The sequence below is a fragment of the Aotus nancymaae genome, unplaced genomic scaffold, assembly GCF_030222135.1.
Source record: "Aotus nancymaae isolate 86718 unplaced genomic scaffold, 86718_ANA_hifiasm-v0.15.2.pri h1tg000025l, whole genome shotgun sequence".
In the NCBI taxonomy this organism is placed as follows: Eukaryota; Metazoa; Chordata; class Mammalia; order Primates; family Aotidae; genus Aotus; species Aotus nancymaae.
This window is the reverse complement of record NW_026988438.1, coordinates 27,502,503-27,530,296: the sequence shown is the minus strand read 5'-3', so window position 1 is coordinate 27,530,296 and position 27,794 is coordinate 27,502,503. Positions and strand designations below refer to the sequence as shown.

General features: G+C 35.8%; 1 protein-coding gene and 1 non-coding gene across 7 annotated transcripts in view; both read left to right on the top strand.

The window, feature by feature from the left end:
• The window catches only part of BBS9 (Bardet-Biedl syndrome 9), a 726,661-nt gene that overhangs the window by 135,251 nt on the left and 563,616 nt on the right, over positions 1-27,794 (top strand). For all 6 annotated transcript variants that reach the window (XR_010344069.1, XM_064380469.1, XM_064380467.1 and 3 more), the window contains exons 7-9: positions 3,376-3,460; positions 12,321-12,504; positions 13,139-13,268. Coding sequence is in view for 5 of the 6 variants with exons in the window: in XM_064380469.1 (XP_064236539.1) it covers positions 3,376-3,460; positions 12,321-12,504; positions 13,139-13,268 (399 nt within the window). In the remaining variant the exon portion in view is untranslated. The remainder of the gene's footprint in view (positions 1-3,375; positions 3,461-12,320; positions 12,505-13,138; positions 13,269-27,794) is intronic.
• LOC135276563 (U6 spliceosomal RNA) lies at positions 11,542-11,648 on the top strand. The gene has a single exon (XR_010344124.1). It is a non-coding gene; the product is annotated as a U6 spliceosomal RNA (small nuclear RNA).

The following is a 27,794-nucleotide window of genomic DNA, read 5'->3' as shown; positions in this document are numbered from 1 at the left end:
CTCCTTTTTTGTTTTTGCACATACTATCTCCTATGTCTGAAGTGCTCTTCCTTCCTTCTCTGCACATGGAAATTATGTCTAGAAGTCTCCCTGCTCCCTTCAGTTCTTACCTGACCTAGATGTAAGCAATGTCTCCTCTTGCTCATTTTTGTTGTTAACTAGGCTTAGTGCTCCTTGATAGCAGGAATTCTGTATCCCCTGAAGTGCCTAGCACTGTACCTTGGTGAAAGTAGGTATTCAATGAGAAATGACAAAAGAGTGAATAATGTATAAAGAAGGCTTCTGTTTTGTTCCTGGCATCTTTCAATGAAAAGGCTTCTCCCTGGCAGTCAAGAATGTTTTAGCTATAGTTGAAATTGACATAACAATGCTCTATATCCAGAGCTTCCATTTCTAGTAAAGTGCTCTGGGTTACATATCAAGGTTCCAAAACTTCCTGCCACTTGTTGACCTGACAGTTATGTTTCATTTGAAAATAAATGATTTTGGAGGGTTTACTTCTGTGTTCCGTGATGCCTCAATCTGTATTTTAGTTATTTGCTGCTGTTTTTACGATGCAGTATGGAAAAGTATTAAATTATGTGGTTCAGTTTGTTACTGGTGCACTACAGGACCTGTTAAGCATTTGTGGTTAGTGAGTCAGAAAGCACCACTGTTTTTACCTGCATTTGCTGTAGTTGCGATTAATGCTTATCTGTTCTGAGAATGTATGGCACTCTTTCATAAGATGTTACATTGGCCCTGATTAGCTTATGCTACCGAACACTTGAATGGTACAAAAAGAGATCCAAATATTTTACTTCAGAATTTCCAAATCTGCTTGGAATTGGTTTTGGAAATAGATTTTTATGTACTTTATTGGTCACAGTTAAGAGGAGTCAAGGAAGAACCATAAAATAGATGCTCTTGTAAGTTTGTCATTCATAATTTTACTGTCAAGTTTAAGTAATAAAATATTCTTCTGAGTTTTCTTTTAGGAAGAGAAATTTTTAGATTTAGAAATCAGTAGTCAATTTTGGCTGTGCCTCTGCCTGCTGTTTTAATGTTAATGAGGCCACTTTACGGGCTCACTCATTTCTTGGATGAAATAATGGCCATATAAGAAGCTTCAAACATCTCAAAGAGTTTTGGACCTTTGCAACAATCTCATGAATATCTATATTATCTCCTGGCCGGTTGGTTTCTGCAGAAAATGAACCACCTGTGTAGTTAATTGCCAAGGCTTAGATCCATAGCAGGATAAGCTCTGGGATGATGTTCTAGTCACCAGTGCATACTATTTTCATTACTATGAATTGGGAATAGGAAAACAATCCTATTTGGAATTCAGAATGTGAGGTCTAATTATTTTGCACTTTTAGAGACTTTGGGATTTTTGAAGGTCAATCTCAGATGGCATAGAGAGATTTGCCTGTGGGAGTTTGTAGCATGGGTTTACCAGGCTGAGATCTTCTCCCTCTTACTTCACGTGCCCCATGATTCATTCCTCCCTGCCATGCATATCTCCTAAACTCCTTTCATGGCCTTTCATGTTTCTTTTACTGTTGCATGCCTTTGCATGTGTATTTGCTTTACCATAATGCCTTCTTTTTCTTTACCAGTATGATGGAATTTTCATTCATCCTTTAAAACCCAGCTTTCTCTTCCTGAACCTATACCAAGAGCGTATCTTTTCTACCCCAGTTATTTGTTACTGCCACCATGTTCTATTGGTACTATGTGCATACCTTCTGTTAATTAGCACAGGATACTCTGAGTTATACTTAGCTGTCTATATATAAATCTCTACAACTAGTGAGGGAGCTCCTTATGAATATAGATCATGTAGTAGTTTTTCCATTGCTAATGTTTGTATTAGATCCCTTACTGTATGTTTATGGAATTAATGGAATTTATATGCATTAAGTTTTTATATTAACTATAAGATCTATTTTTTTTTTTTTTTTTGAGATGTAGTTTCGCTCTTGTTACCCAGGCTGGAGTGCAATGGCGTGATCTCGGCTCACCGCAACCTCCGCCTCCTGGGTTCAGGCAATTCTCCTGCCTCAGCCTCCTGAGTAGCTGGGATTACAGGCATGCGCCACCGTGCCCAGCTAATTTTTTGTATTTTTAGTAGAGACGGGGTTTCACCGTGTTGACCAGGATGGTCTCGATCTCTTGACCTCGTGATCCACCCGCCTCGGCCTCCCAAAGTGCTGGGATTACAGGCGTGAGCCATCGCGCCCGGCCAAGATCTATTTTTTATAGGCTATTAAGTTTGTCATCAGCTTATATGTCTTGCAAAATCTTCAATCATAGTCATTCTGCATTCAACTGAAGTTACAGGTTTTTTATAAGTGAACTATTCTTGATTGAGATAGGATGTTTTCAGAATTGGTATATGACATTTGAAGACCGTTATACATTTCATTGCTTGTTTAGTTTTGCCACATTGCCTTCATTCAGGTCCCTGATTTTTACACTCTCAGGTATCTGTCTCTTAGAAAATGTGAGTTTTGATTCAATAAGAGGGAAAGGCACCTGTGAGCCTGTAGTTGCTTTATGTAGAGTAAGATTATTATTCTAACTATATGCCATCAATTAATGAGAAATATAGAAATTTCAACTTTATTAGCTAGATTAATCATTTCTAGATTGAATAATATTTATAAATTGTTTTTAAGAATTATTTGAGCTAAATGTCACTATTGAAATAGAATCTGTAAAATATTTATAGATTGTAATGTCCATTTCTGAGAACTCACTACCTACCAGATACAGATTCCTTGGTGATTACCCATCAATCAATAATTGTATACCTACTATATACCAATTACTAGGCACTTTTATAATTTATTGTTTAATCCTTTTAACAATGATTGTGCTAGAGATTATTATTTCTGTTGTATGGATGGGGAAGCTAGACACAGAATGATTATTTGCCAAAAATGTACTTACTTAGTAAGTGGTTAAACTGGGGATTAAACTGAGTTCTTTTTGGTTCCATAGATTATGTATTGATAATTTCTATTCCATCTGACTGCTTTGCATATTTACATTTTTTTCTGTCTCTTTGGTGTTTAGGTGCTAGATCTTTCTTGAGTATTATTGTTTGTCACATAAAATTCTAATGGAAGTGCCATGATAGTTGGTAGAGCTGTTTTCCCAATACTGAATAATGGATGTATGGTTATAAATTTCTTTATAATGAAATTTTACACAGTCTTATGCCACAATATCATTCAATAAGAATTCAATATTAAATTTTACAGTTTTTAAAAACAAGGAAAAAGTACTCTATAACGTTTATAGATTATCGTGTGCTTTTAAAGTTAAAATAATTTTTAACTTTTAATTATAAACTCATTTACAATTTTTTAAATTTCTTTTATACAGGTACCAAGTACTTGCTTTTGCAACAGATGCAGATAAAAGGCAGGAGACTGAACAGCAAAAACTTGGTTCTGGAAAAAGACTAGTTGTAAGGAATTTTCTTAATATATAAAAATTTCAGTAATGCCATAAATAATCATGTTTGTTATGAGTAAGAATTCCTGGAAAGAAAATGTAAAGAAAAAAAAAAGATGTCAGCCATTCTCTTTCCTATATTATAATTATATTAATTATCTAAGAACTGAGTTGGTTGTTGTTGAGCAATGGAGACACATACCTGGTCATGGTCATAATATAACACATTGTAGAACGCTGGGTATCCAGATGGAGTCACTTTTAACAGAAGTGATTATAAACTAACAAATAAAAATAGAAACAGTAAAAAAAACTCTCCATAATAGGCAAAATTTTGTATATTATTTGAAGTATCTTTTTTCTCTAGCTGCTTTCCAGATTTTCTCTTATCACTTGTTTGGAGCAATGGGATTATATTTTGTACTTTTCTTTCTCTTTTTTGAGCTTAAGATTTGTTAAGCTTCTTTCATCTGCCAAATATTTAGTGTGCATAAAATTTAGAAATGTTTTGGCCATTAATTCTTTATTTTGTTACTAATAGGCATGCAACCAAATATATAAGTAAAAGATAAAAATTCACAGCTTACAAAGGTAGAATTAGCTCAAAGACAAAGGTGAAGTTTGATAATTTGAAAAGTAGTTTGAAGAAAAATTGTAAATGATGAATTTTCCATTTAATATAAATTGGGGAATAGATGATGATTGTGAATTCTTCCTTATCTTGAGAACTTACATAGACAGCAAGGCAAAAAATAGAAACAACTGAAATTATGGTGGAAACAGTGAAGTGAATTTGAGGATACACATGAAGGAAGCTGAGTGGAGAAATAATGTGGAATTTAGAATACTAATGTAATACTATTAGAGAAGACTATGGAGAATTTTCTGTATTAGGATACAGAAGTTTAGGAGATGGTAGAATAGAAGGGCAACTTGGAAAGAGTCCAGAATCAGATGAAGATATATTTTTTTAGTGGTGGCAAAAAGTAAAAGAGCACAATAAATAAAAATATGATATAGTTTGGCACAGAACTTAGAAGCACCATAGTAATAATAGTTTAAGGACAGATTGAAGTCAAATAGGTCTTGAGAGCTATATATTTTTTTTGAGCAAGTTACAGCAAGTTTGTTAGCCTTACTAAATCTGTTTCCTCATTTGCAAAATAATGATAATATCTGTTTTAAAATGTTGTTACTAGGCTGGGCTCGGTGGCTCATGCCTGTAATCCCAGCACTTTGGCAGGCCGAGACAGGTGGATCACCTGAGGTCAGGAGTTCTAGACCATCCTGGCCAACATGGAGAAACCCCATCCCCACTAAAATACAAAATTAGCTGGGCTAATTTTATGGTGGCACTTGCCTGTAGTTCTAGCTATTGGGGAGGCTGAGGTAGGAGAATCACTTGAACTCTGGAGGCGGAGGTTGCAGTGAGCCGAGATCGCACCAGTGCACTCCAGCCTGGGTGACAGAGCAAGAATCCATCTAAAAAAAATTGTTATTAGATAAATTATGTATTTTATATGTACATATAATATATGTATTATATATAATACATATATAAAGCAGATAGCAAAACGTCTGGTTGAACTTAACGAAAATGGTGATCAGATTGTCCTTTGACCTCCTCAATAGTGGTATTCTTCCATTTGTTTCTTATAGTTTGCACTTCAGCCATGTAGGGCCTCTCATTCTTCCACATATTCTATGGCTCTTCTTCATTCTAAGCATATGGTTTTTCTTCTGTCTGGAATAGCCTTTCATTATCATTTGCAACTTTTATTGACTATTTCATGTCTCACCCTGAGGATGGATTCTGAAGGCAATTGCAGTTGAGTGGTTTTTCCATTCTCAATTAGTGACTAGAGTAAGAAATAGCAGTAAAACTTCAGTTTGTTACATGATTGTCACTTTGCAGGACTGTGATGCCACGGAGCAATATGAAATCTACTGCAGAAGAAACAGAATTTATCCAAAGGGATGCTTATAATAAGATAGTTGTGGGAAGACATTTAATAGCTTCCTATGTTACTCACAGCTACCTTTTTTTATTTATTGATTTTTATTTAAGTCTTCTGTGGTCAAAAAAATAATTTGCATGACTTAAATTCTCTTACATTAATTGAGATTTATCTTATGGCCTAGAATATGATCTATCTTGGTAAATGTTCAGTGTGCACCTGAAAAGAATGTGTATTTTTTACTGTTGTTAGGTAGAGTGTTTCATACATGTCAATTAGATTATGTTGGATGATAGTGTTGTTCAACTCTTCTGTATCCTTCTTAGTTCTTTTACTAGTTACTGTTAGTTATTGAGACTGGGATATTGAAATCTCTGACTATAATTGTGGATTTTTCTGTATCTCCTTGGAAATATATCTAGCTATATCTATATCTGTATTTATTTATTTTTATTTTTATTTTTAGACAGAGCCTCGCTCTGTTATCCAGGCTGGAGTGTAGTGGCATGATCTCAGCTCACTGCAACCTTTGCCTCCCCAGTTCAAGTGATTCTCCTCCCTTAACCTCCCGAGTAGCTGGGTCTACAGGCACGTACCACCGTGTGCAGCTAATTTTTTTGTATTTTTAGTAGAGACAGGGTTTCACTATGTTGGCTAGACTGGTCTTGAATCCTGACCTTAGGTGATCCACTTGCCTTAGCCTCCCAAAGTGCTGGGATTACAGGCATGAACCAATGCACCAGGCCTGTAACTATATTTATTTATTTATTTTTTGCTTTAGATGTTTTGGAATTCTGTTATTAGGTACATAAATATTTAAGATTGTGCTGTCTCATGATGAACTCATCTCCTTTACATTATGAAATGACCTTTATCCTTTTATTTGATAATCTTCTTTTTTCTGAAAGCTATTTAATCTGTTGGTAAAATACTCAGTTTTCTTTTGCTTAGTGTTATTCTGATACCCTTTTCTATCTTTTCACTTTGAACCTGTTTGTACCTTTATACTTCAAGTGTGTAATTTGTAAGCAGCATCAAGTTGGTTGGGATTTGCTTTTTAAAATCAGTATAATATATACTCTGCCATTTAATTTTGTTTTATTTATCTATATGTCTAGGTTTTTTTGTTTTCTTTTTTTCTCCTTCCTTTAGATTTATCCAGTATTTTTTGTGATTGTATTTTACCTTTGTTGGTTTAGCTATAACTCTTTGTTTTATTATTTTAGTGTTTACTTTAGGTTTTCAGTATTTAACTTAGGCTTAACACAGTCTACTTTCAGGTGATATATTACCTTACGTATAATGTAAGAGCTATGCTTCTGTTTCCCACCTTCCAGCCTTTGTGCTATTGTCATATATTTTATTTTTACATAGGCTGTGAACCCCATATTATATTATAATTTTTTTCTTAAATAATTAATTATATTTTAATGAGATTTTAATTATGAGAATAATATGTATTTACCCATGTAGGTACCATTTCTGCTGTTCTTCTTTAATTTGTATAACCCCATATTTCCATTTGGTGTCATTTTCCTTCAAACTAAAGTAATTCCTTTCACATTTCTTTTAGTGTGGGCCTGCTGGTGATGAATTTTTCACTTTTTATGTGTATGCTGTTCTTGAGGTTATCCCTGGGACACAGTTAAGTTACTTGGAAACAGTTTGATTTTTTGGGGCTTTGTTCTCAGGACTTGTTAAGTGGGACCAGGGCAGTCCTCATTTTCGGGCTACTTTTTCCCTACTCCTCAGGCAAGATCCTTCTTGTACTGTACCCAATTTACCCAGAATTATGAGATTTTCCAGCCTGGCTGGTAGGCAGAGGAAGTATTTTATACACTGTGTGAATGCTGGGCATTGTTATCTCTTATCTTTTTGGGTGGTTCTTTCCCTGGCCTTGTGTAGTTTCCTTATAAGAATTTGCCAATAAGTACTCAGCTGAATATTCGAGGGCACTCTCTGTAGATCTTCAGAGTTCTGTCTGTATGCAGCTTTTGTATGCAGCTATTTGGTATGCTGTCTTGTTAACTCCAACTGCTGCTGTGGTTTCTCTAGGCTCTGAGTATCCATCTCCACGATTCAGAGTCTGCTAGGTTCTTCCTGCGTTATGGCCTAGAAACTTTTTCAAGGCTGGGGCAATCAGCCTTGGTGAAAGCATTACACCTTTCAAGCCTGGAAGTGTAAGGCCACTCACCTCATTTGTTTTCTGTCTTTAAGGGATTGCTGTGCTTTGTTGTCTGGTGTCTAGTGCCTTGCAAACTATTGTTTCATTTATTTTGTTCATTTTGTGGTTGTTTTAGGTGGGATGCTAAATCCTTTCCCATTACTCCATCTTGGCTGGAAGTGGAATAATTTTTTTTATTGTCATTCTTAGCAAATTTCAGTGTTTTATGATACTCATTAATTCAAAATTGTAGTGTATTTCCCTAAGTGGAGGTCACAGAGAGTGGAATTCAGTATCTGGCAATTGGAAATATTTAGTGGCTGGATCTCAGACTGTGGCCTCAGAAACATAATTTGTCTGTTCACTTTGAATAAATCACCTCTCAGAGTAAGGTACACATCAGCCTAAGTTACAGACACTGACACCCAAAGGTGAATGCTGGCCTGTTACAATGTAATAAGAAATATAACTGTCATGGGACTGACATTCATGTCTTGTCCAGTGGAATTTTTTTATATAGGTAAGTTATGCTTGAACTAAATAGTAATCAAATAATTTCTTAGTGTTGAATTCTAGTTCAGCTTAAGATAGTCTGATGCACCTACATATGTTCACTAGGCTATTTCCCTGCTACAGATTGTTCTTATATGTATACTGGCAATATTTGCCTTTCTGGCCAGACCCACTTGGGTTTTATGCCTTCTTCATATATTTTAATATCTAAAGTAGATAAATACCTAAGATCATGTCTTGATGGCCAAAAATTCATCTTGTCTTTAATGTGCCTTTTCATGATCTTTTTTTGGATCCGTTGTGTTGATTATAGCCTAACTTTGACAGCAGCCCTATTTCCTCTTTGGGCAGATTTTTCTTTGTGAAACCATCTCACTGTTACTTTCATATATAATATATGCCTGTCAGGGACACTGACTTGGGGCCCTTAGTGAAGCCCTCCCATTTTGGGCTGATTCATGGTTTGATTGCAGCTCTGCATCTTTCTCAGGTGAAGCCCCAGGAGACAAGACGCTTGGCCCCAACCACTGCTTAGGTCCCTTCCTCTGCTGCCTCCAAGCTGGGGAGGGAACATAAAGCCTGAGGTCTCCCCAGAGAGGCAGAGTGGAGCCTGGGGGTGCCAAGCTGTGATCTTCAGCCAGCACACAAGTGGGAGAAGAGCCCACACTTTCAGAGCATTGATAGGGAGCATGATGGCAACCATTGCGGTGAGCCGAGGTTGCGCCACCACATTCCAGCCTGGGCAACAGAGTGAGTGTCCATTTTGAGAAAAAAAGAGAAATTACAGAGGAGACACATGAGTGAGCAAGAGCCTACCCACTGACCAATACACTTGTTAACATACCCCACTTTGAAACCAAAGCAAGAATTTAGCTACAAATAAAGACCTTGCAGAAAGCTTCAGCCCTCTGAAAACATCAGGAAAAGAAATCTACTGACTGTATTCAATTTACACCTCAGGTAAAGGAGCACCCACGTACACAGAGGAAAAAGAACCAGTGCAAGAACTCTGACAATTCAAAAGACCACAGTGTCTTTCTTCCTCTAAATGATCACACTAGTTCTACAGCAAGGGTTGTTAACTGGACTGAGATGGCTAAAATGACAGAAATAGAATTCAGAATATGGATAGGAAAGAAAGACCATTGAGATTCAGGAGAATGTCAGAATTTAATCCAAGAAATCTAAGAATCAGTAAAATGATACAAGAGCTGACAGACAAAATAGCCAGTACAGAAAAGAACTTAACTGGATTTGAAAAAGCTGTAAAACATACTACAATAATTCATAATGCAATCAAAAGTATTAATGACAGAAGAGACCAAGCTGTGGAAAGACTCTTTTTTTTAATCTTTGTTTTTGGAAACAGCTTGAAGACTGGCTTTCTGAAATAAGACAGTGAGACAAAAATAAAAGAGAAGAAGAAATGAACAAAACCTCCAAGAAATATGGCATTATGCAAAGAGACCAACTCTATAACTCATTGGCATCCCTGAAAGAGATGGGGAGAAAGCAAGCAAGTTGGAAAACCTCTTTCAGGATATCTTCCATGAAAAATTCTTCAACCTCACTAGAGAGGCTGATATTCAAATTCAGGAAATACAGAGAACCCCTGCAAGATACTGTACAAATTGATCATCTCCAAGACACAAAATCATCAGATCCTCTAAGGTCAAAATGAAAGAAAAAATGTTAGAGGTAACTAGAGAGAAAGGTCAGGTTACCTCACAGGGAGCCCCATCAGGCTAATAGTGGACCTTTCAGCAGAAACCCTACCAAGCCAGAAGAGACTGGAGGCCTGTATTCAATATTCATGAAGAAAAAAAATCTTCAACCAAGAATGTCATATCCAGCCAAACTAAGCTTCATATGTGAAGGAGAAATAAGGACCTTTTCAGACAAGCAAATGGGAAGGTAAATTGTTACCACCAGACCTGCCTTAGTAGAGCTCCTGAAAGAAGCACTAAATATGGAAAAGAAAGACTGTTACTAACCAATACAAAAAACACTTAAGTACACAGACTACTGACAGTATAAAGCAGCCACACAAACAAGTCTGCATAATAACCAGCTAACAACACAATGACAGGATCAAATCTACACATATCAATACTAATCTTGAATGTAAACAGGCTAAATATCCCAATTAAAAGACACAGAGTGGCAAGTTGGATCAAAAAGCAAGACACAATGGTATGCTGTCTTCAAGAGATCCATCTCACATGCTTTATTTGCACCTGTAAGCTGAAAATAAAGAGATAGAGAAAACTCTATTAAGCAAATAGAGAAAAGCAGGAGTTTCAAGCCTAATTTCTGACAAAACGGACTTTAAACCAACAAAGACAAAAAAGACAAATAAGGGCATTACATAATAGTAAAGGGTTCAATTTCACAAAGATCCAACTATCCTAAATATATATGCACCCAACATAGAAGCACCCAGATTCATAAAGCAATTCCTTAGAGACCTACTAAGAGATTTAGACAGCCACACAATAATAGTGGGAGATTTCAACACCCTACTGACAGTATGAGATAGATCATTGTGGCAGAAAATTAACAAAGGTATTTAAGGTCTGAATTTAATACTTGACTAAATGGACCTAATAGATATCTGTAAAACTCTCCATCCCAAAACAACAGAATATTTATTCTTCTCATCACCACATAGCACATACTCTAAAATCAACCACACAATTGGACATAAAACAATCCTCAGCAAATTAAAAAAAAAATCAAAATACCCATCAACAGTAGACTGGATAAAGGAAATGTGGTACATATACACCATAGAATACTATGCAGCCATAAAAAAGAATGAGATGTCATTTGCAGGAACATGGGTGGAGCTGGAGGCTATTATCTTTAGCAAACTAATGCAGGAACAGAAAACCAAATATCACATGTTCTCACTTACAAATGGAATCTAAATAATGAGAACATAAGGACATAAAGAAGGGAATGACAGACACTGAGGCCTACTTGAAGGTGAAAGGTGGGAGGAGGGAGAGGATCAGAAAAAATAACTGTTGCACACTACGCTTAGTACCTGGGTGATAAAATAATCTGTACACCAAACCTCTGTGAAATGAATTTACCTATATGACAAACCTTCCTATGTATCTCTGAACCTAAAGTAAAAGTTAGAAAAACTGAAAAAAATGTCTGTAATCCCAGCACTTTGGGAGGCCGAGGTGGGTGGATCATGAGGTCAAGAGACTGAGACCATCCTGGTCAACATGGTGAAACCCCGTCTCTACTAAAAGTACAAAAAAAAAAAATTAGCTGGGCATGGTGGTGCGTGTCTGTAATCCCAGCTACTCAGGAGGCTGGGGCAGGAGAATTGCCTGAACCCAGGAGGCGGAGGTTACAGTGAGCCGAGATTGCGCCATTGCACTCCAGCCTGGGTAACGAGTGAAACTCTGTCTCAAAAAAAAAAAAAAAAAAAAAAAAAAAAATGTGCTTGTTTTGGCAGCATGTATACTAAAATTGGAACGATACAGAGAAGATTAGTATGGCCCCTGTGCAAGGATAACATGCAAATTCGTGAAGTGTTCTACATTTTTTTAAAAAAGAAAAACTTAAAAAATATATACCTGTCTGCCAATATTTTTTCAAAATGGTGTATTTTTGCTCTTTTGCATTTTCCTGACTGACTTGGAAATATTAATTGTGTGGGAGATGAATCCTGAAAAGCTCTCATTTTATACATCATTTTACATTCATTCTTTCATTACTTTAAGAAGCATTTATTGAACATTAACTGTATCCCAGCAATATGAAGACACTCTGGAGCAGCTCTTATGTATATTCTGCTATACTCTCTAGTGGCTTCGTGACTACTCTGTATATGCATATTAATATATTTTTAGTTGTCATATAAAAACACATGTACAATAATAATGACTATAGTTTCTACAGATTATTAAATTTGATTTGCAAATTAAGCACAATATTTTCATGGAAGATTTTTGGGGAAGCAGATAAGTTTTTTAGTGTTTTGAACTGCAGAATAGCTAATATCATCTGGTAAGACATGGAACAAAACTGATTAGCATCTTGTTAAATGTCAGAAAAATGATCATAGTGAGAAAAAAAAGCATAAAGAAACAAAAGAGATTAGCCCATCTTTATATTTCTGCTTTGTTGTAAAGCAGTTTGTTAATTTATGTGGATATGAAAATAACTGATATGTTCTCAGTTTAGCAACTAAATTGATCTTGAGTTTTGCTTTGTAGGTGGATTGGACTCTAAATATTGGAGAGCAAGCCCTTGATATATGTATTGTCTCTTTCAATCAGTCAGCATCTTCTGTTTTTGTTCTTGGTGAGAGAAACTTTTTTTGCCTTAAGGATAATGGACAAATTCGATTCATGAAGAAGCTTGATTGGAGCCCAAGTTGTTTTCTGCCATATTGCTCAGGTGTGTAGAAAGATTTTCTTTCATCTCTTCCATATGAAAAGGTTATGTGATATACACCAGAAAAAGCCACACTCATACACATATTTTAAACATATATGAAAATAGTTTAATACTGAGTATGTAATGGAAATTTTAACTTTCAGAGTTTGAATAGAAGTTTGATATAAAGCACACATTTGGTTTTGTCAGTCATTTTACTTTGTACAAAATGACTTGTAAAATTGGCCTCCGGCATACATTAATACTTTCCATAATGTGGCTGTTCAAGATGTGTTCAAGAGAACATCAGACTCTTTTTTAAGCACAATTGTAATGTCTAGTAGAATGAATTATCTGTAGTGAATGCCTAGTAAATCATTAGCTTAAATGTGTTACATATTAATGAAATTCGTGCTTTCTAGATGAAATGCAAAAATGTTGGCGATATCTAGTTATAGCATCCAAGACTGTAAAATGATTCCTTTCTTTTTTATACTGGTAGATTAAAGTTACAAAAAATATTTTATTACTTAAAATCTTTATGTATTAAAATCAAGATATTAGAATTAGTTTGTGTTATAAATTTCCTAACAGAGACATGCTGTTCCAAATGACTGTTTTCTTAGTGTCTCTTTTCTGTATCTTCATCCTACAGTCTCTGAAGGGACAATAAATACTTTGATTGGAAACCATAATAACATGTTGCATATTTATCAAGATGTGACACTGAAGTGGGCCACCCAACTTCCCCACATTCCTGTAGCAGTAAGAGTGGGCTGTTTGCAGTAAGTGATTTAATTTAACATTGTTTTTAAAGAGGATGTTAGTCAAGAAAGTTTCTAGAAGTTCTATGAAATAGCTGCAAGTGATTTTATTAAAAAATTGCAAGTGACATTGTAGTGTGAATGTCAATAATAAGTAACTTAAAATATAACTTTTATTGGAAAGGAAGGATAATTAGTGATATTAATCATTTTCATTTAATATTTCTAGCAAGATATCCTTAGTAAATTAAAGGTGAAAGCTGATGAAGATATCAAGAAAATGATTTACTTGATTGATTATTCTTTAGAATATAAAAAGACTTAACATCTGATGGGTCCCATTTAGAGATCATTTATTGATAGACTATGACAACATTACACTGTTCATCATAATAAGATCTCACCTTGTTTCAGACCTTCTTATGTCAAGTGATGCAGAATTGCTAATGATCATGTGTTTACACAGTTTAGATTTTAAGTGGGGGCTACTTTACATTTAAAATGAAAAAAAATTCATACTTTAACATTAAATTTACAAAATTTATCAAAAATGACAGAAATGAACCATCTAAGTGAGTAATTTTTCTAGGTCATCAGTATAAAAAGTGAGATGCTGATGAACTTTCTAGCATCTCAGATTATGTTTAGGAATTGAAAATATCAGCAAACATATAAAGCTTCACAGATTCTCAGATGTATTCAGTTCTACTTATTTAGAATATTTTATTGAGCATTTAAAGTCATATTTAGAATTCTTCAGTGACACCTATAGTATCTGATCAGGATGGGGTTGTCCTTTCCTATTAAGGGGTTGAGTATAATATTATTGTTGAACATCAATGAAGGGTATTCATATTTGCATCAATGTTTAATCTAAAGCCTGAACTTTGGAAGACAGAAACAGTGTTTTGAAAACATTGAATATTTTTAAAAGATGTTGCTTTCTTATGTTTTATGAGAAAAAATCATATTTAATTGCTGTGTGCTTAACACAAGTTAAAGTTATTTTGTATCTGGAAAATAATTTTAAAATTTTGAGATTGAGTTTTGCAATGTCCATCACAGGGTCTTTTTAAGTTTCACAGAATGTTAACACAAGTTATAGTTATTTTGTATCTGAAAAATAATTTAAAAATTTTGAGATTGAGTTTTGCAATGTCCATCACAGGGTCTTTTTAAGTTTCACAGAATGTTAACACAAGTTATAGTTATTTTGTATCTGAAAAATAATTTAAAAATTTTAAGATTGAGTTTTGCAATGTCCATCACATGATCTTTTTAAGTTTAACAGAATATTCATACCCACCAGACATTTTGTATCAGATTTACTTATAAGGATTTAGAATGGGAAAAACATGTTGCCAGCAGGTCAACATCAAATATTTCTTTTATGGAAGAGTAATTCTTAAAGGAGTCTATATATCCATCCAGGAGCTGTTCTCTTTGGCCCCCTAAGTGACAATTCAGTTGCTAAAAGACAGATCCACACTGGTGGTGATGAGGCTCATTTTGACCTATAACCTTCATGCTTTTCAAGAGCCAATATCTTTAAATACTTAAACATTTTTGGGGTTTTGGTGTGCATTTTGAGCACAGGAGAATGATGGGTAGAAACATTTTATTGAGAACATTTAGTTGAAATATACATATTTTTACACATACATTATGTACAAGGGATGTACCCATTTCAAGAGTCACCCATACTCAGGGAAGTCAAAGATATGGCTTCTCAGCAGATATTTATTGTTAATTTATAGTTTTGTCTAGATGCAACTTACAAGTTAAGGGTCAATAATAACTGAAATATTATTATGAGTAAAAAACCAAATTTTCATTTAGTGTGCATCATGATGCTTATGTTCAAAAGTAGCCTATCATCTTATTTTAGGTATTTGTGAGTCAATCTTTCTATTTCTCATAGGTTTTGCAAGATGATAGTTATAAACAATTAAATCCAAATATTGCCATTAGTATTTTCCACAATCAATATATAACAATAAATTCTAATTGCTCAACTGAAGATTTTTCTTATTCTTAAACATAATTTAACACAAAAGATAGCATTAGACTTTGTTTTCATTGTAATTTCTACTAGGGTTTTTTTTTTTCTTCTGCAATAACCTTTAATTAATGCATGCAAAAGAAAGACTTTAAAACACTAGACTCAATTAACATAAAGTTTAGAAAGGTTTTCTGCTCTCTCTACAATTGTAAGCTGTATGCTACAGCTATTTAAATACATTTTATAATAGTCACATCTTAAATCTTATTACTTATCTAGACTGAAGCAGTAAATGGACAATTTCAAAAATGATTATAAGTACAGAACACCACAACTATATTTTAATCACATGTAAAAAAGGCCATGGACTATGGGGAGAGCACTCAGCTCTTAGCTCACACTGTGGTTTAGTTTATTAACCACAAAAGATAAGTGAGCTTACAGTTTTGCTGTTTTGCTCTCAGATCCCTACACAATGAAAAGCTAGTGAACACCAATATTTAGTCATCTGGTAAAGAAAAAATAAAAAAACCAGCATAAACTGGCAAGAGCAACTGCAGCCAACTTCAGGCTAATGCCACATCTTTTTTCAAGGCTCTATCCTGGGTAACATGTGAAATAAAAGCCCTGCTTTGGTCCTGATCAACAACAGCCTTCCTGTAGGTAGATACTTCCTTGCCATATGAGTGCTGGTGGGCTTCTCACGTTTGCAAGCAGCCCATAAGGTGTGGTGGTTCCCAACATGTGGCTTTCCCCATTCACCATACTGCCTTCACTCCCTGACTTCATGGGCCACAGGATGGCAGAAGAGACAGGCAGCTCTAAGCCAATGTCCCACAAGGGGTCTATCGTGGTGGAAACTCCATGGCAGACTTGGCAGGTGATGTTCAACTGCAGCCCACCTGTGAAGATCCATTCTGTGATGTAGTTGCAGTAGTTGTGGTGTTGTCCTTCTTCCCATTGTCATTACCTGGGAACAGAGTATGGCTCTGGGATTAGTGTCTGTGAGCTACAAAGACAGCAAATCTCCAAGAGTTGAGGATGTTTATCCTGCAGAGGCCAGAGGAAGCCAGTGCTGACATGCTGACACTTTAGAAAGCCATGTGAGTATGCTCATCATTTCAGTAGAGGGTCTCATTGTTACTTTAATGTGATGAGAAATCACAGCACTTGGATTTTCAATGCTCCTCTTTTTCTCATTTCTTAAGAATTCTTAGAGCCCCACATTTTTGGTCTTGCCAACAAAGCACATCTAGTGCCCAATGGCTGCTTAGGTAATTGGTTCCCTTTTTTATATGAAGAACAATTGAATAAATATTTTTCTGGAGACAGCTGAACATATTGTGGGCCAGATACTGTAACCCTTGACAGATTCTTTCTGCCGTTGCACAAACCAAATCAATTCACGGAATTTCAGTAGAGAAAGAGTTTAATTGATGCAAGGCCAGCCACACCACACTGAAGATGGACTTATTACTTAAATCATTCTCCTTGAAGGCTCATAGATTAGGAGTTTTTCAAAAGTTGTTTGAGGGAAGAGTTAGGTTAGGGGTGGCTAGGCAATGGGTGCTTGCTGGTGATTGTTTGGAAGGTGCAATCATAGGGGTGTGGGAAATTATCCTCTTGCATGCTGAATCTCTTCTGGGTGGGACCACAGGAGCAGTTGGTGGGTCCACGTGGAACCATCATTGGTTTCAGACATGCAAAAAACCTGTAAAGGTATCTTACAAGGCCACTGTTAGGTTCTACAATAGTGATTATATCTGCAGGAATATTGGGGGAAGTTGCATATCTTGTGACCTCTGGAATAATGGCTGGCAATTGTTAATGTCAAAAACTTAGCAAAATTTAGGCTTCTCTATCCTCCTAGCCTGGTGGTCTCTCATTAGCTTTATAAAGATAGTTGAGTTTTGAGGAAGGACTATTTTTACTTAAACTGTAAACTAAATGTTTCCCAAAGCTAGCCTAGCATAAGCCTAGGAATAATTAAGGGAGCTTGAAGGTTAGAGGCTACAGGGGTGTAGGCTTGGTCATGTCTCCCCCAGTGTCATAATTTTCTCACTTTGATAATTTTTGCAAAGGCTGTTTCACTTTCGCTCTTTGAGTTTCAGCACACCTCAATCCTGAGGTGTAAGTTATGAGATGGGAAAAGGATGGGGATTGCTCTAACTTCTTCCTAATGTCATAGTAGGGGTGTGGGTTGTCCCTAGGGTAAGAGCAGCGGAACTGCTTTGCAGCTGTCTGCATGTACTCATAGGTGCCTGGTTGGGGTTCCAAGGCTTACATGACAAAGAGGCTAATATTCTCACCTACAGTTTTAGCATAGCACATAAGTGAACTGCAGACTATAGGATAATGAGTAGATTGTGAGAAATAATTCAGATAAACAGGAAAGAGCAAGTTTAAATATACCATCCCATATCTTTTTAGTTTCCTAGTCCTGAGACTAGATGAATTTGGGTGAACAGCTGTTTTCCATATCAGGAGGTGGCATTGCAGATGGGTTCGGCCTTTGTATGTGATGAAGGCAAATGGATTTTTTAATAAGAGGCATTTCAGACAGGTTCCAGGACTATTTCTTCACTGCAATTAGATCCATGCCCTATGAGTTGACAGTACCTCACCAGCAGGAGCAGGTACAGTGCCAGAGATGGCCTTCAGTAGAAATAAGCAGTTGCCAGAGCTTACCTCTAGATCTGTTATACTGGTAGGAGGCTGACGAACCGTGAGCGGACATTTGCAAGGATGGATCCTGGATAAACCCCAAAATTTATAACTGCCTGACGAGTTCTTCCTGCTCACTGTATAAACAAAATTAATTCACGACATTGCAGTAGAGAGAGCATTTAATTGACGCAAATCTAGCCATACCATGTGGGAGAGAGAGTTATTACTCAAATCAATATTATCCTCTGTTAGAATTTTAAAGGTAGTTATTATTAACTTAGCTATAGCTTATCTGTTTATTTATTTTTAGAAATAGAGTCTTGCTCTGCTGCTTAGGCTGGAATGCATTGGCATGATCGTAGCTCACTTCAGCCTTGAACTTCTGCCTCCTGCCTCAGCCTCCTGAGTAGCTACAACTATAGGCACATGCCACCGTACCTGGCTAATTTTTTCATATTTTGTAGAGATGAGGTCTCACCATGTTGGCCAGGCTGGTCTTGAACTTATGGTCTCAAGCAGTCTTCCAATGCTGGCCTCCCAGAGTTCTGGGATTACAGATGTTAGCCATAGTGCTCAGCCCATATATTTATATTCAGAAGTTATTTGAAATTGAGAGTACTGAAATAAATTTTCTCTTGCTTTTTATTACCTTTAGGGTTAAACCTTTTTGGTAGAAGCTTCCTTGGCTGAATGTGTTTATTTATGAAGGAAATTGTTGCTTTTTGAATGTGTCTCTTTTCAGTGAATAAGAAATGTTGGATTTGGATCAAATTGATGCAATTATATTTAATAACAGCATTTTGCTCAGAGTCTAAGATGCCTTTTTTCCTTCCACTCCCACCTACTTGGCAGCTTTAGTCCTCTCTACCTTGTTTATTACATACCAGTTCCAAGTCTGTCTGTGTTTTCTTCTTCCTTTTCAGATTAAATCTTTCTTGGTTAAACTGTTTTTTATTTAATTATTTTTAATTTTTGTAGGTCAGATTATGGGAAGGTGCAATCAATACACAGATTACAGAATCAGAAGAGCCTGACTGTGATAATCTTTAAATTCTTAGCTGTTACTGTTTACCTCTCACTGCATGAAGTAGCTATGGAAGCCTGGCCCAGCATCTTGCTTCTGCTGTGCTCAGGTTCTCAAGTGGCAAATAAATATCACTATTTATCAGTAATGTTAGTCTCTCTGGAGATATCAAATATATCTACAAGTGGAAGTCTATTTGAATGAAACTTCACAGAGATGAGAACCGTTCTAAACTTTAGCTGGCAGCTCACAACCAGCTTTAAAATCTTATTGCAGTACTTATTGCAGCTCATTTTTCACTATGAACAATTTGGTCTAGTACGTCAATGTCTTTCTTCCTAGCCTAGGTCCACAATAGTCACTTACTTTAAGTTTGTTACTTAACAGTTTTTTCTTTTTAAAAAATTTGCTAGCTTATTTGAAACTTTTTGAACATTTATTTTAGATACAGTGGTACAAATGCAAGTTTGTTACATGGGTATATTGTGTGATGCTGAGGTTTGGGGTACAGATTCTGTCACCTAGGTAGTCAGCATAGAACCTAATTGGTAGGTGTTCCACCCACACCTACTCCCTCTCTCCTTACTCTGGTAGTCCACAGTGTCTGTTGTTCCCATGTTTATGTACATGTCTGCTCAATAACATTTTATTCTTTAGCTTTCATTGATACAATATTGAAACAAAATGTTTTCCCCGTATCTTTTCTGGATTTTCATATTTCTTCTATTTTCAAGATACAGCTCAAGTCACATAAATAAGCCTTTCCTGCTTATCATGGTCTCTCTCTTCTCTGAATTTCTATCACATTTATAATTATGTTGGTGATGGCTATATGATTTTCTTTTTTTTTTAATTGTATTTTAGGTTTTGGGGTACATGTGAAGAACATGCAAAATTGTTGCATAGGTACACACATGGCAGTGTGATTTGCTGCCTTCCTCCCCTTCACCTATATCTGGCATTTCTCCCCATGCTATCTCTCCCCAACTCCCCACCCCCAACTGTCCCTCCTCTAGTTCCCCCCAACAGACCCCAGTGTGTAGTGCTCCCCTCCCTGTGTCCGTGTGTTCTCATTGTTCAGCACCCATCTATGAGTGAGAACATGCGGTGTTTGATTTTCTGTTCTTGTGTCAGTTTGCTGAAAATGATGGTTTCCAGGTTCATCCATGTCCCTACAAAGGACATGAACTCATCGTTTTTGATGGCTGCATAATATTCCGTGGTATATATGTGTCACATTTTCCCTGTCCAGTCTATCATCGATGGGCATTTGGGTTGATTCCAAGTCTTTGCTATTGTAAACTGTGCTGCAATGAACATTCGTGTGCATGTGTCCTTATAGTAGAATGATTTATAATCCTTTGTATGTATACCCAATAATGGGATTGCTGGATCAAATGAAATTTCTATTTCTAGGTCCTTGAGGAATCGCCACACTCTCTTCCACAATGGTTGAACTAATCTACATTCCCACCAACAGTGTAAAAATGTTCCTATTTCTCCACATCCTCTCCAGCATCTGTTGTCTCCACATTTTTTAATGATCGCCATTCTAACTGGTGTGAGATGGTATCTCAATGTAGTTTTGATTTGCATTTCTCTAATGACCAGTGATGATGAGCATTTTTTCATATGTTTGTTGGCCTCATGTATGTCTTCTTTTGTAAAGTGTCTGTTCATATCCTTCATATAAAATACTGGCAAGCCGATTGCAGCAGCACATCAAAAAGCTTATCCACCATGATCAAGTAGGATTCATCCCGGGGATGCAAGGCTGGTTTAACACACGGAAGTCTATAAACGTAATTCACCAAATAAACAGAACAAAAGACAAAAACCACATGATTATCTCAATTGATGCAGAGAAGGCCTTTGACAAAATTCAACAGCCCTTTATGCTAAAAACCCTCAATAAACTAGGTATTGACGGAACATATCTCAAAATAATAAAAGCTATTTATGACAAACCAAGAGCCAATATCATACTGAATGGGCAAAAACTGGAAGCATTCCCTTTGAAATCTGGCACTAGACAAGGATGCCCTCTCTGACCATGCCTATTCAATATAGTACTTGAAGTTCTAGCTAGAGCAATCAGGCAAGAAAAAGAAATAAAGGGTATTCAAATAGGAAAGGAGGAAGTCAAATTGTCTCTATTTGCAGACAACATGATTGTATATCTAGAAGACCCCATCGTCTCAGCCCAAAATCTCTTGAAACTGATAAGCAACTTCAGCAAAGTCTCAGGATACAAAATCAATGTGCAAAAATCACAAGCATTCCTATACACCAGTAACAGACTTAAAGAGAGCCAAATGAAGAACGAACTGCCATTCACAATTGCTACAAAGAGAATAAAATACCTAGGAATACAACTAACAAGGAAAGTAAAGGACCTCTTCAAGGAGAACTACAAACCACTGCTCAACGAAATAAGAGAGGACACAAACAGATGGAGAAACATTCCATGTTCACGGTTAGGAAGAATCAATAATGTGAAAATGGCCATACTGCCCAAAGTAATCTACAGATTCAACACTGTCCCCATCAAGCTACTAATGACCTTCTTCACAGAATTGGAAAAAACCACCTTAAACTTCATATGGAACCAAAAGAGAGCCCACATAGCCAAGTCAATTCTAAGCCAAAAGAACAAAGTGGGAGGCATCACATTACCAGACTTCAAACTATACTACAAGGCTACAGTAATCAAAACAGCATGGTACTGGTACCAAAACAGAGATATAGACAAATGGAACAGAACAGAGGCCTTGGAGGCAACACAACGTATTTACAACCATCCGATCTTTGACAAACTGGACAAAAACAAGCAATGGGGAAAGGAGTCCCTGTTTAACAAATGGTGTTGGGAAAACTGGCTAGCCATATGCAGAAAGCAGAAACTGGACCCCTTCCTGACACCTTACACTAAAATTAACTCCAGATGGATTAAAGACTTAAACATAAGACCAAACACCATAAAAACCCTAGAAGGAAATCTAGGCAAAATCATTCAGGACATAGGCATAGGCAAGTACTTCATGACCAAAACACTAAAAGCATTGGCAACAAAAGCCAAAATAGACAAATGGGACCTAATCAAACTCCACAGCTTCTGCATGGCAAAAGAAACAGTCAATAGAGTGAATTGGCAACCAACAGAATGGGAAAAAATTTTTACAGTTTACCCATCTGACAAAGGGCTTATATTCAGAATTTACAAAGAACTAAAACAGATTTACAAGAAAAAAAAAAAAAACAAGCCCATTCAAAAGTGGGTGAAGGATATGATTTTCTTAACTCTCCAACTAGATAATACATTGCATTTACTTTTGCATTTCACACTGAATAATCAATGAGAAAGATGAACGTATGGTATATGCTTCCTGAATACTTAAAAGTCAATATGGTTTGTATGTGTCAGGGGAAGAGGTGTGGCTCTAAAGACCTTATAAGTTCTTTTAGTTGAGAAACCTTTTTAAAATATGGAAACACAGATTCATAGAGGGAACAAGGATTTTTTTCTTGAAACCAAATTTATTAGCAAAATATTTTTAGTTCCAAAGTGACTTTCTTTTTGATTTAAGTTTTGCTGTTAATTTGTCTTTTTTGTTTTGTTTTGTATTATAGAAAGAGAATGTGAGCCTGTATACTTTTGCTATTCAGTATTTTAAGGATTTTCTTTGTAAATTCTTACATTCCACAGAAAACTTGTAAATATTCCTGGAATTTGCATGAGATATAAATTCTGATGTTTAGCACCTCTGCATTTTTATTGATATTTTCCTCTATTTGTTATAATTCAAGAGTAGAGTGTTAGTCTTGTATTGCTATATTTTTCTATCAGTTTTCTGTTGAATAAGCATTTTTGGTTTAGATATCCTTATTCTATGTTAGTCAGCTTATATTTCTGATAGCTATTTTATTTTTTTTTTGGTATACGTAAATGACCTCTTTTGGGTTTCCACTTAATATTTTTTTGTTTGCTTATTTTTTCATTTGTTTGCTTTGAGTTCACTTTGATATTAGTTATTGGTATGCTGTGATCTATGCCTTTTTTTTTTTTTTTTGAGACAGGGTCTCCCAGGCTGGAATGCAGTAGTGTGATTATAGCTTATTGCAGCCTTGATCTCCTCGGCTCAAGCAGTCCTCTGACTTCAGCCTCTCAAGTAGCTGGGACTGTAGGAAGGTGTCATCACACCCAGTTAATTAAAATTTCTTTTTGTATAGACAGGATCTTGCTGTATTGTCCAGGCTGGTCTTGAACTTCTAGCCTCAAGCCATTCTCCTGCCTTGACCTCTCAAAGTGCTGAGATTACAGGTGTGAGCTACTGTGCCTGGCCAATGCTTTATCTCTCAGTAGATTCATTCAATTTTCCCAGGAATACTTCCTTATTTTTTTAATTTAAAAATTATTATTATTATTTTTGAGACAGGGTCAGGCTTTGTTGACCTGGCTAGAGTGCAGTGGTGTGAACATGATCTCCTGGGCTCAAGTGATCCTCCCACCTCAGCCCCACAAGTAACGGGGACTATAGGTGCGTGCCATCACACCTGGCAGATTAAAAAAAAGTTTTTGTAGAGATGGGATCTCCCTGTGTTGCCCAGATTGGTCTTTAGCTCCTAGCCTAAAGAGACCCTTTTGCCTTGGCCTCCTAAAATGCTGGAATTACAGGCATGATCTACCATGCATGGCCCGTTATTTGTTTTTAAAATAGCTTTTAGAGAAAATAATAACCTTTGTGATTTTTGTAAAAAGTAGAACTGCAGTTTTAAAAACTCGAGTATTACTTAAAAGTACAAAGAAAAATAAAATAGCTTTTTACTAAAGTTACCTCAGTCTTATCAAATAGAATTAACATTTGTTAGCACTTTTAAATATCAAGCCTGATATTTTTCTGTACACATGTGTAAATTTAGGCATAGAATACAATTCACAAAGCAGGACCATATGAATTTTTTTTTTTTTTTGAGACGAAGTCTCACTCTGTTGCCCAAGCTGGAATGCAGTGGTACAATCTCAGCTCACTGCATCCTCTGCCTCCCAGGTTCAAGCAATTCTCTGCCTCAGCCTCCCAAGTAGCTGGGATTACAGGCATGCACCACGACGCCCACCTAATTTTTCGGTATTTTTAGTAGAGATGGGGTTTCACCATCCTGGCCAGGCTGGTGTTGAACTCCTGACCCTGTGATCCACCCGCCTCAGCCTCCCAAAGCGCTGGGATTACAGTTGTGAGCCACCACATTTGGCCATAAATTTTAAATATAAATTTATTTCATTATATTCTACAGAAAAAGGAAATAGGTGAAGTGGAAGGAATATATGAAATTTTTTATACATGTTTATTCACAACATTGTATTTTAGTTTTTAAAAGACTTCTCTAAATAAGAATAGAAGAAATGTCTTTTTGGTTGATATTGTTAGTCTTTTAAAGCTGCATTTCAGATTTTGGTAATGTCAATTAACTTCCTGTTGTGAAACATTAGGAAAATAGCATACTTATGTGTTCTTCCTCTCTTCTTGCGAAATTCTGGTATTATTGGTATATTATTATTCATTTTGTCAAAATTTAAAACATTTACATACATTTTAATAATCACAATTTCTATAGTGGTTTCATCCTATTGATGTATCTAAATGGAGTCAAAGGTTACCACTAGTTCTTCTACTATTTCTGAATTATCTTGTTTCATTTCTTGGTTAGTTGTAATCATCCTGTGGTTTTGTGGAAAGCCTTATAAGTGTTCTTAGTTTAAGAATTGTATATTGCTTTTATACTTGAATATAACCTTAGCTTCCCTTTAAATTTTGGACATTCATTTGGTTTTGAAAGTTGCTGTACAAGAGTCTGAAGGTAGCTTAATTTTTTTAAAAAATGACATCTTGTTGGATGAATTACTTTTTATGTCTGAATGCTCATCTGACCTATTTCTCAATCCTTAAGAATTAAAACATTACTCATCATCAATTATTTGTATATTTGTTCGATTTTCATTTTTGTGATTTTTTTTCACATCTCTTTGTCATGTTCTTAAGTTGGTTTTTAGTTTACTTATTCTAATTTTAAAAATTTGTATTCTAGTTATTGCTTCTAGTGTGGCTTTCGTCCCGTGTATCTTTTGTTTTGAGTTTTCCAAACAATGAAAAAATGATTTATTTCATTGATACAGGTGTAACTATTTGTCTGAATTCTTCTTTTGTTTCTTTAGGAAGTTCTTGCTATGGATATTTTCTGTCTTGTTTATGTTCTCATCACCCTCATATCTACCCCTTTCCTTTTTTTGCATTTTTCACACATGCATCCCTTCTTATTTTGGAGTTATTAATTTTTTAAATGGTGACAACAGTTTGCTGCAGGATTGTATGAGGAGTTTTGAGGGAGAGTGATCATGATCTCAGATCACCCAAATCTTTTCAAAACCTTCTCACTCTGTTTATTTTCTCTCTGGTCCTGGGGGTCCATTTTCCTTGGTTTTTAGGGTTCAAGAGGCTAGTGAGTCTCACAGAAGCCCCCAAAGGTCTCCATCACAGGTCCTTGGCGCTAAGAATCAGTGGCTGCTGCTTGTCTTTCTGTCTTCATTGGTTATGAAGCTGATAAAAGCACAGGTAGAGGACCACATCTTTTGCTTCCCTTCTGGTTTTTCTGATGTCACTCCTCCTTTATCCCACCCATGCCCTTAGATCTCATTCCATTAGTCTAGGACCTGACTCTCTCTTCTGCTTGAAGTCTGCAGAGTTGGTGCCAGCTCTTGGTATCCTAATTTAATGTGGTCTAGCATATAAGATATTTGTTAGGCTTCAAAGTTTGTTGATTGTGATTGTAGTCATTTCCCAATTCAATTTCCCTTTTTTGGGAGGTGGTAGTTATTGTCGTACCTTCTACTGTTTTTGGTAAGTTTTATAGTATTATCTTTGATTAGAATTTATTTCTTTGTCAGTTAGTCTTTATTGCTGAGGAGAAATCCATGGACAACCTGATTTTGTTTTGTTGTAGGTAATCAGTTATTTATGTTTGATTGCCTGTAGAATGGTTTTCATTTTTCCTGTAAATGCTACACTTGCCACCACATATCTGTATGATTATATTTTCCTTGATATTATTGGGAATGTAGTGAATGTAATCTGTTTAAACCATTTGTTTTGCTGCTGAAGGAAGGTTTTCTATGTTATATCTTTTGTTATTTCTTCAGTTGTGTTTGATTTTTGATTTAATCTGTCAGGAAAACTGTGATCTTTTCATTTGAAGGCTACTTATTTTCTGTTCTCAATATCTGCTATATTTTTCCTCATTTTCATTTCTTTGTCATTTGTTTTCTCTGTTTTCTGGGAAAGTTTGTAAAATTTGTGTTCTATACCACTGTTTTAAGCATCCACAGCCCTGGTTTTGCTCTTTTCTATGTCTACAGTGGAAGATTTTTTTTAACCTACTGAGGTGTTTTTTCAGTCACTTCCCTCTTACTTCCTATATCTTTGCTACTCTTAACCAGTGTAGTATGTGCCAAGTTACAGTTCCCATGAGTCACTAGTACCAAGTACATCTTACTTTGAAACATGTTTATAGTGTTTATTTTGGGACTTTACCTCTGAGTATACAATATGCTATTAATTATCTCTGTTCTTTACTTGGACAATTTTATAGAATTTGCTACCTTTGTGTGGAAGTCAATAGATAATGTGGAGGTGCCACAGGCAGTGGTAGAGGTTGGAAGGATTCAAGAGGGTAGTTATAAAATATGTTGCTTCAATTATAGGTCACTAACAAGATGTCTGCATAGTTTTCTGATTCATGTAGAACTTGGGATTCTGAATCAAATGGGGCAATGAGTTTATAAGCAGAAATGTTAGAGTGGCAGAAGTCCTGGCTTTCATGGGTTCCTATCAAAAGACAAGAGCTTTGCTTTAGGGCCTAGTGAATCTGCTACTGCATTGTGGTACACTGTAACTTAACATGAGTTATGGGGGATGAAAGAACAGAATTATGTCATAGGTAGTATATTTTTTCTTCCTCTTATTATTGGTACCTCAGTAAACATAATTTGGACAAACCATGTCAATCTCATTAGGGATAAAATTAGTTACATGATTTTTGATGGTCATCATTACTTGCATGCATATATTTCCATTGTGTAAGATCAAAGGTCTTTATGAGATGAACCCTAGATATTATGTTGATTGGACTTAAACTGGAGAAGCACAAGAATTGTGCTTATTATGTCCTTACATCATGTGGCTAAACCATTATTGACGTATCGCCTGTCATTTGGTATGCTACTTTCATAAACTGTATTATGGCTACTTTGATAAGTGTTTTATTTACATGGAAAAGACCTTGTAGCAATCATTAAATAGGTTGAAAAGCCGTACCTTTATTTTTATTTGTCAGTCCAGGTTATAATTCTCAGAAAAATTCTCCTTATGAAAAGTTAGATATTTTCTGCTTGGCTCATGTTTTCATGATCATTTTATTTTTAATGTAATAATGTAAAACACAGCATCCTCCATTCTCATGAACAATATCATAATAATTACAGTTCCAGATTGTTTGATTTTGTTACATTCCATAGTAAGTCTATTTAATTTGCCTGGCATAGATTTTAGAAACTCTATATAGCCAAGGATAAGTAGTTGCAGTTAGAATGCCAATTGGGTTTATGATTTTCTGTTTTATAAATTAAATGTTTCAGTGGTAGAATTCTACTTATTACCACATATTTCCACTAAAAAACTTCTTTAGATGTACTGTCATCGAGACTGTGAACATCTCTTAAAAATGAAACTCTCAATCTCAAAGAAATTAATCTACACTGGGAGGAAAAGTGCTTTTGTGTTTTGGGTTCCTGATTCTATATCCC